Here is a 10,468-nt window from a genome sequence, read left to right as displayed (position 1 = left end):
AACAACAATGGCACGACCAGTGTTCTCCGGTATCAAGTTCTTTGCTCGCACATCAAGATTATACTGGAAAAACTACCCTACAGCACTTTGGCTATTCAGTGGTTCTGTTCTATAAAGTGCACAGCAAGCAAGAGGAACATTTCGCTCCGGCGCAGGCCGCGCAGTAGCATGCAAACTGAACTCTGCCTCCACCACGGCACCTCACTCACATGACAACTGAACTGAGAACCACATCCGGTGTGGTCGCGATCGATTAGACGGCAGGCATCACCACCAATCGAACTCTAGCTGTAGGAGGAACAATCTTATCTAACTCACTCTACACTTCGTATTTCAGTGTCAATAGTTTTATTTCCCCAGGCAGGATTGGCAGAGCTGCATCGGTGCACTTCACTCAGAAGGTTTTGGACACGAGTTTGTACAGAAACAGAGCAGCTTTTCGCGAGCTCTTTCATCGTTTCGTTTGGCCATTTGCGAGGCAGAAAGCAAGGACCATGTCAAGGGAACAAAACGGATTGAGAGAAAAGCAGCTCTGAGGGCACTAGACCAGTGATCCCAGATCGTCTATGAGTTAACATAGCCTGCATAGCACTCGTTACCGTGCACAATGTCCACAACAGAAGCAAAGCCACGCGACCAAACTACAGATTCCATGACGGCAAAAAAGACCCGGTACCGATCTTAAGGGCATAAGATACTGCGTCAAGATTGAATACTGTGATGTGTCGAAACACACGGGGCTCACTCCGTCTGAGCCACCTCGGGCAAGGGGATCGAGCAACAGCAATGGTAGTATCCACCCTCGTCGAACTTGAACCTCTGAGATAGGTGCACCGCAGGTACTGGGTACTCGCCCCAGTCCTGTTCCCCATATTGTCTGAATATATTCCGAGCATCGAACGAATTGTTTCTTCGGTTCGATTTCTTGCTGCAGTGAAAGAATGTAGGCAAGGTGAGACAAACTGTATATGGACAGAACATCACACAGGATGCCAGGCAATGGTTTGTTGCTCTCACCTCTTCCTGTGGCGCACATTCATTATGGTTGCATGCAACTGCGGTTTGAAAACAAAAGGTAATTTTAGCACCAAGAATCACATAAAGGATTATTGGATTTAATTAAATAACGGATACATAAAAATATCAACAATTATTTAAGCAAATAGATATGCAACAGAAGTTAACTGTAATACGTGTAACATTTATCCCAGAACACTCAAACTGAACTCTGACACCATAGAAGTGACCAGCAGACAGCCTAAATTGATCAGGATAGAACATCTTAGCGATAAAAGACTGATCATCAATTTCACCATAGAATGTTCGGTGTGATGTCACACAATGACACACATGTATGGCTAGAGTTTACATGAAACAATCTGCAATTTCAGTAAGTTTTGGTGGACAAAATTTACAACCAAAATCCGAATAACTGATCATCAGCTTAATTATATATGCTGTGAAATGTATAGTAAATTGGCAGAGAGCGATAGAAAACTAATTCCAGTTATACAGCTGTACTCACCCTCAATTCTTGTCTGGCATCCCTTTCAAGAACCAGGCCTGACTTGACGAAGGCGTCAGTTATTACCTCTGATGGAAGAGAAGTAAAGGAACAACATCCCACATCCCAGAAATATAGCTCAATTCTATGATAGTAATAGTGAATGCTGAGTTACTGACAATGGTAGGTAATGCGCAAACTGCTTTTTTTTCTTTCGAAAAGGGGTTTTACCCCAGCCTCTGCATCAGATAGATGCATACGGCTCATATTATTAAAACGATAATCCAGCAACAAGTCTCTAAGGGCCCGTTCGGATCCTCTCCAGCTTCTCCAAATAGCCAGCTTCTCACGAATCCAGCCTTAGCCAACTTCCAACGGGAGCAGCGATTCGTTCGGGAGCAGAGAGTTGCTCCAAACACTGTACAAACTCAAAATAGTCAGGAAGGAAGCCGGCGTGGTGAAGAGAGCTAGGATAAGTGGGCTCTCTGGCTTGGATCCGGCGGCAAGCTTGACGGAGCAGGTTGACTGGGTACCGGCGACGAGCAACGCAGGGAGTTGAAGCAGGCTCGGGCGTCCAAGATTGGGCGGCGACTGCAGTGGGTATGGGATGGGAAACCTGCAAGGATGCGGCGGAGCACCGGCGCCTCGTCGGACGGGTGGCGGCAGGCCGGCGGCCGGCCGGCGGCGGTGTGGCCGCGCCCTCCTAGGGTTACAGTCTGTAGAAAGGGGACGAGGGAACAAGAGAAACTGGGTGACGAGGGGAAGGGGAAGGGCGAACCGGTACAGGTTTGACTTGGCGGTGGCATTCTCGTGTAAATTAGAGCAACTCCACCTTCCTCTTTTTTAGAAGCTACACTTCAGCTGCTCCACGAAATTACACTGCGGCGGGTCGGGTCTCCGCGAAGCAGGCTTCCAGGAGCTGATGCGTTCGGGCTGGCTCCCACGCGGAGACGGAGAAGCTGGCTCGTGGAGAACTTCCGAACGGGCCCTAAGTTGTGAAAATAAACAAAAACTCAAAAGAGTTAAGACTAAAATCCACAACCGGCTGGCAAATAAAATAGGAGCACTACATGCCTATCCTATTACACAACCGTCATCCAAACCGATTGAAAATATCCCGAGCTACCATCTCCCATCGGGTGGACGCAGTAACCAAACGCTCCCTGGCCTCCGCCGGAGTGAGTAGCGACCATATACGGATGAACGCCGTGGCCCTGAAGACAACCTGCAAAAAGTGAATGTTCGCTGATATGTTAAAAACTAAATCATTACTGCAGTTCCAGACTGCCCAAAATAAAGCACAAACGCCAACACGAATGTGCCTCGCTGTATCGGAATCAACCCCATCAAGCCACGTTCCAAATAACATGTTGATAGAGGTGGGCGGATTAATATTAAACGCAATATGAATCAACCGCCACAGAATCTTAGCCAATGGACAATCAAGAAAGAGATGTTTGATATTTTCGTTATGGTCACAAAAACTACATCTAGCAGAACCCACCCAGTTGCGTTTTGCCAGATTATCCTTAGTCAAAATGACTTGTTTATGCACAAACCACATAAACACTTTGATTCGCAAGGGTACCTTTACTTTCCAAACGTACATGGAGGAAGGAATGACGCTAGAGTTTATTACATCCAGATACATGGATTTGACCGAGAACACACCGTTCTTAGTAAGTTTCCAATACAACTGATCTGGCTGCTGGGACAGCTGTACATCCATCAAACGTCTTACAAGATGAAGCCAGGCCTCCCAACGATTTCCAACTAGCGTCCTCCGAAAACTAATATTGAAGGGAGTGGATTGTAAAACGGTTGCAACGTAGACTTCTCTAAGTTGAACAATGTTGTACAGAGTAGGATATTGAAGTGCAAGGGGGGACTCCCCAAGCCACGTATCCTCCCAGAACCTCGTATTAGCTCCATTCCCGACTATGAATCTTGTCTTGTTGAAAAAGAGTTGTTTAACTCTCATCAAGCCTTTCCAGAAAGGTGAGTCAGAGGGCCTCACAGTCACCTGGGCCAAGGTTTTAGCATGAAGATACTTATTACGCAGAATCTATTCCCAAGTAACCTCTGTCTCTGACGAAAGTTTAAATAGCCACTTGCTAAGGAGACATATGTTTTTGACTTCCAGATTTTCAATTCCTAGGCCCCCTTGGTCCTTCGGCCTACAGATTATATCCCACTTAGCAAACCTATACTTCGTTTAAACTCATCACTCTGCCAAAAGAATCGAGATCGATAAAAGTCTAACCTTTTCCTGACACCCACCGGGACCTAGAAAAAGGATAGGAGAAACATAGGCATACTGGTAAGGACCGAATTAATCGAAATTAATCGTCCTCCGTATGACATGAGCTTCCCTTTCCAACAACTCAGTTTCTTTTCAAAATGATCTTCGATGCATTTCCACTCTTTGTTAGTCAGCTTACGATGATGAATGGGTATACCTAAGTACATGAACGGTAACGTGCCCAATTCACAACCGAACAATTGTTTATAAGCCTCCTGGTCATCATTAGCTCTTCCAAAACAAAACAATTCGCTCTTGTGGAAGTTAATTTTGAGCCCGGACAATTGTTTAAATAAGCATAACAGAAGCTTCATGTTGCTTTCGCCAAGTCGTGCTCCATAAAGATGATAGTATCATCAGCAATACTGAAGGATGGAAATACCTCCGTCAACTAGATGCAGAACAAGGCCACCTACCTGCCCCGCATCCTTAGCCCGTCCTATTAAAATAGTCAGCATATCAACCACTATGTTGAATAGGATCGGTGACATAGGATCTCTTGCCTTAACCCTTTGTGTGTCTGAAAATAGTGACCTATGTCGTCATTCACTTTAATCCCTACACTCCCTTTTTGCGTAAAGGATTCAATCTGGTTTCTCCAGGCCGGATCAAATCCTTTCATACACAAAGCTTGTTGAAGGAAAGGCCATTTAACTTTATCATATGCTTTTTTAAAATCCACTTTAAAAACAACGCCATCTAGTTTTCTTGAGTGAATCTCATGGAGCGTTTCATACAAGACAACAACCCCTTCAAGGATATTTCTATCAGGCATGAAAGCAGTCTGGGACGGATGAACTACAGAGTGCGCAATCCGCGTAAGTCTGTTCGTCCCGACCTTGGTGAAGATTTTGAAACTAACATTAAACAGACAAAATAGGCCTGAACTGCTCAATGCGAACTGCCTCTGTCTTCTTAGGAAGAAGAGTTATCGTTCCAAAATTCAGCTTAAACAACTGAAGCTGCCCCGCAAAAAACTCCTGAAACATCGGCATCAAGTCTCCCTTAATGAAATGCCAACACTTTTTTATAAAACTCCGCCGGAAACCCATCTGGTCCTGGAGCCTTATTATTTTCCATTTGTGCAATGGCCTCAAACACCTCTTTCTCCTTAAAGGGAGCTGTCAAAATCTCATTCTCGTCATTCTCAAGTTGAGGAACATCCTCAACCCTAGACTCATCTAAAGACACAAAATTCTCTTCCGGAGGTCCAAACAACTGCTTATAATAGTTGGTAATGTAGACTTTCAGATTGTCTTGACCAACTATCGTCCCTTCGTCTTGTTCTAATTGGAAAATTCTCTTTTTACGATGCTTCCCATTAGCTATCATATGAAAGAATTGAGTGTTATCCTCGCCTTGTACGATTTTGCGAACCTTAGCTCGCAACGCCCACTTCAATTCCTCCTCGCGGAGAAGCTTTTTCAGCCACAACTCCGCCTCCATCTTAGTTTCCAACTCACTGGTATCTAGGATAGAAGTTTCAGCTTTAACTTCAAGGTTCTGAATAAGTAGAAGAAGTCTTTCCTTCTCCGCCTTATAAATCCCTTGCGTATGCTTAGCCCATCCCCGAAGGAACCTTCGGAGATGACGAATCTTGCATTGCCATCGCTCAATGGGCGACCTTCCTCCTGAGTCTTTAGCCCACTCCCGAGCTAACAACTCGAGGAACCCTTCTCTTTCAAACCATGCAAGTTCAAACGAGAAAATATTCTTGTTACCCACATGTGTTTGAACACCCGAGTCGACTAGTAACGGTGTGTGATCTGAGACACCTCGTGTCAATGCCTGCACAGTTACCAAGGGAAACTTCTGTTCCCATTCGACACTAGCTAAAACACGGTTAAGCTTCTCAAAAGTCGGTACCGGTAACGAGTTAGCCCAAGTGAATTTCCTACCCGAGAGCTCTATCTCTCTGAGATCCAAGCTTTCGATGATGGTATTGAACATAAACGACCATCTGCCGTCAAAATACGTCATGGTTGCGGTTGTTTGAATCAAAGTGATTTTTTAGGTGCTAGATTAATTTGATCATTGCTTAGCCATATAATCACATGCCAGATAGGTAATGCGCAAACTGCTACTGAGGAAATTTAAAAGATCTGACAATACATACTACATGCATATTGCTTATTAGCTATATAACATTCCAAAGGATACTGCAAGCTCGAACAAGGCGCCCTTCTCCACCATTTTTTCTTGAATTTTCACCGGGGGGGGGGGGGGGGGGGGAGAGCTTCCCCCACCTGAATATATTGATCACAGAAACGGGCAAAGCCCCCAGTTCGTTACAGCAAGAGGTTTTGGGGCGACTCCGTAGAGTGCCAGAGAGCACAACACCTAAACAATAATCAGGTCAGGGAAGGAAGGCATGAAGCCATGAGTCAATGTGGGTTCTACTGTCCGCAGGCAGCTTGCAACGCCACAGCACAGCATCGTCTCTGCAACAGGCGAGCACCCGATCCACCGACGGCTGTTGGCGTTGAAAGACGACTGAATTTCGATGCTTCCAGAGTTGCCAGCAGCACCAATTTCAAGTACTGGAGCATATACAACACGGGCCCTAGCTGGTGAGCCTTTCATGCATGTCTGAAATTGCAGCATTAAGGTGATGTGAATCCCCAGAAAATGCAGAAGTATCCAAAAATAATTCATACTTGAATGTAATATTGTGTTTCAGACGTCGCTTTCCTATTCAATAACCATATAGAGTACTGTGGTGCAGTGCTGTAGTATGAAATGCTTTGTTCTTTGGCTCGGACTTAACCTGCTTACTAGTCATCTATAAATCAAATTCCGATCCAGATACAAAAGGCAAGTATTCGATGACAAAATACTTCCGGCTCTAAAGGAAACTTACCAGACCCTTAAGTTGTATAGAGATAGGTCGGTTTTCCAAAGCTTCATTTACCTGGGAAGATATTGACTGCATTGAAAAGGAAGTGAATTAAATTTCTTCATATTGTCATCCAATAAAATCGCATCATATCAGAAATGGTAATACCTGGAGGACTTCAGAAGCCTGAGAAATACGATCCTTGTTCCACAACTTCAACATAAGAACCGTTAGGTGAAACATTTTGGGTTTTATGAATATCGACTTGTCAATGCTGAACTCTGCAGGTGATTAAAAAGAGCAGTTCAATGCCTGAATATACACATAACATTGTAATTTCGAAATACATAGAACAATACTAATAACATGTAGCGTCACCAGTGTAGCACTAGTAAATAATAATAAGAGTACAAAATAGCACAGTTTCTAGATATTTCTACTAGTTGTACTTTTTTTTTCAGAATTCCAGAATTTTTAACTTAAAATATATTATATTTCTAATATCTTCCCTTTTTTTCAATTTGCCTAAGCTTCTGCAGCATCTCATTATAAAACAGTGAGCTGCTAGGTTTCCTGACATCAGCATCACACTTTGGAGCTAATAAGCTATCAGGATCGAAACAAAAAATGTGGCATGGCAGTCAATATAAACAAAACAACCTCAGACACATAAATTCATAAACTATACTTGATACCAACATTAAGCTAAAATGACATCACATATTGATATCTTGCTTTCGTCGTAAACACAATGGACCTCTATATTGATTGCTTAGTATGTTGTAATTAACTAGGGGAAAATGGCTATATTTGTTTCTTCTTTTGCTGTTCCACAATTTCATATCCCCAAACATGGAGTGTCACAGAACTTCATATTATATATAGGCCATTTAGGTCATTCTTCTTCAATCTGCAACGAGGTTACGTATGTTCTATTGACCATTCCTACTTATCAAGAACATAAGTTGATAGTATTGACTGTTATAGAACTCAAAGAAGGAACATGCTACACTTGAAAAACAAAATGAGCAAAGCTTTAGACCTGGTTGGGAGCCCTTATTATCCATTTTCACTATGACAGAATTTTCTTCTTTGACTGGCAGCTTGACTGAAACACTAGGGTTCGCTGCTTCATCAATTTCTTCCATAGAACCTTCGCTTAGGCTTTCATCCTTATCACTATCCACATTAGATGCAGACGCCCTGAGGATCGACCTCTGGAAGTTATTTAGCTTCTCGACAAGAGCCGGGTGGATGGCCAACGGAAGTGATATGAAATGCGAGTAATCTAGCATTGGACTTTGAACAGCCTGAATCATGTAAAACATACGGGCACAAATTCAGTATAGGGCCGCACTCAGCTAGAGAGATTAAGAAGTCTGACACTAAAGTTAAAGCGAGGGTTTCATGGCCAACCCAGTGGTCTCGACGAAATAAATAAGGAACACGACAAATGTAAAAAACATGTCCTCGTGATAGACACTTCAATTACCCCAATGGGGTACTACTTTCACAAAATTTGGAAAGTAAATGAGCAGACAATCATACAAATATTCCTTCTGGTATTGATGTTGCGAACTCTATGTAAGGAAGATGATGACAGCAACAACAATAATAAATGGATGTGTGCATCGCTTGATGCAAAGGCCAGGGCTCATATCTCCTTTTCGAGAAAAAAATACAGTAACAATGTCACTTCTATAAGATGTGTTTGGTGACTCACACTGGCACTTCTGCAACAGATATAGGAGCTATGTGATTCTAGCATTTTGCACATGCACTTTGATGCATTACAGAGTCGCCAAGTTAGTTTTAACTCAATGAACTTATATTTGTTAAGTAAGCTGGCTTGTGATTTGCGTAAATAGATAATGCAAGGTATCGATAAGAATTTTAGTGTGATGAACCAGATGAAGATGGAAAGTGAAACCAAACTATAACCAGTTATGATACTTCAACAGTATGGTAGCAAAGATAAACACATACAGTGCCAGTGATTCAGTAAAGACCTAAGCATACAGTAATCATCTGTCAAAGCAGTGCGTTGGATATCTACCTCTCCAAGGATCTTTGAAATCCTCTCTGATGCTTTTCTAATACTTTCAGCACTTTTGCCTTCGAGGGCTGTATTTTTTAAAAAATAACTTATTTAGCTCTGAAAATAACTAATAATAGCTACCTTATTGAACATAATTTCAGAAAGGAAGATGGGGATATTTTTACCAACAAGTGTTTCCTCCTTTGCAGATGGGAAAATGATTTTAACTCGAGTCTCCTGTTCAATCTGCTTCTGCACAGATCCACTAAACACCAAAGAATACAAATTACACTAACAGATGAAGGTCAAGCATTATCCGCAATAAATAATTGCAAGTATGAGATCAATACCCTTTTCCTTTGAGAAAACGCATTAGAGGAACATCTACCTGGAAAAGAACAATTGAATCTGTGAACAGTATTTGGAGACTGCTTACAAAGATCACACACATATCAAGCCTGAAGGGGTAAAAAAGAGCTTGGCTGAAAACAAAATGGTTGAAGCAATCTGTGTAGCATACCTCAAGAGAAGAGGAATATTTTTCTCCCATTACCTTGGGTCCATAGTTAGTAGCTAGATGGCTTCTTCTCTCTTTTTGATTCTCAATACCATGTTCTCCTCGATGTTTTTGGAGATCTATCCGATGTAATATTCTTTTGCAGTGTGTTTGCCAAGATCTGATGAATTGTGGATTTATGATCAGCTTATCTATGAATATTATTCGAATCTTCTCTGAATTCTTATATGCATGATTTGATATCTTTGTAATTCTCTTCAGACTATCGGTTTTGTTTGGCCAACTAGATTGGTTTTTCTTGCAATGGAAGAAGTGCTTAGCTTTGGGTTCAATCTTGCAGTGTCCTTTCCCAGTGACAGTAGTGGTAGCAAGGCACATATTGTATTGTTGCCATCGAGGATAAAAAGATGCATATGTAGCGACCCAATCCCAATGGACCGTAGTCTCTGTGCTTAAGTGTCATACCTGGATCGGTATTGTTGACACACACAGTACTCGAGGATTTATAACAGAGTTCAATCACACACTTATTACATCGAGTGTCTCAAATAGAGTACTTATTACAATAATATGGCTGAAGGCCATCTAAATAAGATAACTAGGGAATCATCATAGATAAATGAGTCCATCCAACTCCACGGCAAAACTGAGTGCATGACAACGACCTATCACACCTTACTCTTCGTCTGAAAATTCTGCAACATGATACATTGCAGCCGTGTAGGTCAGCACATGGAATATGCTGGCAAGATAACACTATAGAGCAATGAACAAAATAACAGCTATCACTACATGCGCATTTGGCTGGTGGAGGCTCTAAGGTTAACATTTGCATAAAGCCATTTTTTTCCTACAACAAAGGAATAGATTTATTTAACTACCAAGTTTATGTCATTATTGAGAAGGTACCCCCAACTCAATCCCAAAATAATATTAGTAACCCAACAAATTCATTAAGTAAAGTGATGATATCAAACAATAATTCAAGTACCAGATACTCAAGATGTCCATAACCGGGGACACGGCTAATCATGATTAGTTTGTACACTCTGCAGAGGTTTGTGCACTTTTCTCCACAAGACTTGATCTCCTCCGTTGGATTTCTCGCACTACATGATGTTTGAGAAATGGATGATCAAGACACAGTCTTTCCGAAGAGGTCCCCTTAACCGATAGATAGGCTGGTACACCTACAATCCCCTACATCTGCTAGCCCGTCATGGAAAGGTTTCCCACAACTTACTCAACTATGCCAGAGCCCATAATGGCAT

General features: G+C 42.3%; 1 protein-coding gene across 1 annotated transcript; it reads right to left on the bottom strand.

Moving 5' to 3' along the window:
- Positions 1 to 299: 299 nt before the first annotated feature.
- On the bottom strand, positions 300 to 9,230 carry LOC123057134 (activating signal cointegrator 1 complex subunit 1). Its single transcript, XM_044480259.1, has 12 exons — positions 9,201 to 9,230; positions 9,031 to 9,068; positions 8,866 to 8,945; positions 8,699 to 8,766; positions 7,697 to 7,952; positions 6,811 to 6,923; positions 6,667 to 6,732; positions 6,335 to 6,395; positions 5,967 to 5,996; positions 1,526 to 1,593; positions 1,018 to 1,055; positions 300 to 928 (listed from the first exon to the last, which is right to left on the bottom strand). The coding sequence occupies exons 1-12, from the start codon at positions 9,228 to 9,230 to the stop codon at positions 742 to 744; spliced, it is 1,035 nt and encodes a 344-aa protein (XP_044336194.1). The 3' UTR covers positions 300 to 741.
- Positions 9,231 to 10,468: the final 1,238 nt, after the last annotated feature.

This window comes from Triticum aestivum, chromosome 3A, assembly GCF_018294505.1.
Source record: "Triticum aestivum cultivar Chinese Spring chromosome 3A, IWGSC CS RefSeq v2.1, whole genome shotgun sequence".
In the NCBI taxonomy this organism is placed as follows: Eukaryota; Viridiplantae; Streptophyta; class Magnoliopsida; order Poales; family Poaceae; genus Triticum; species Triticum aestivum.
The sequence above is the reverse complement of the archived record's forward strand: the minus strand, read 5'-3'. Positions and strand labels throughout refer to the sequence as shown.

Coding starts and splice junctions, on each gene's coding strand:
- LOC123057134 (XM_044480259.1), bottom strand. CDS start 9,230: ATGGGAGAAAAATATTCCTCTTCTCTTGAG. Junction 8,767..8,865: donor AAAGGAGGAAACACTTGTTG/GTAAAAATATCC, acceptor TAAAAAATACAG/CCCTCGAAGGCAAAAGTGCT. Junction 6,733..6,810: donor AGGCTTCTGAAGTCCTCCAG/GTATTACCATTT, acceptor TTTTCAATGCAG/TCAATATCTTCCCAGGTAAA.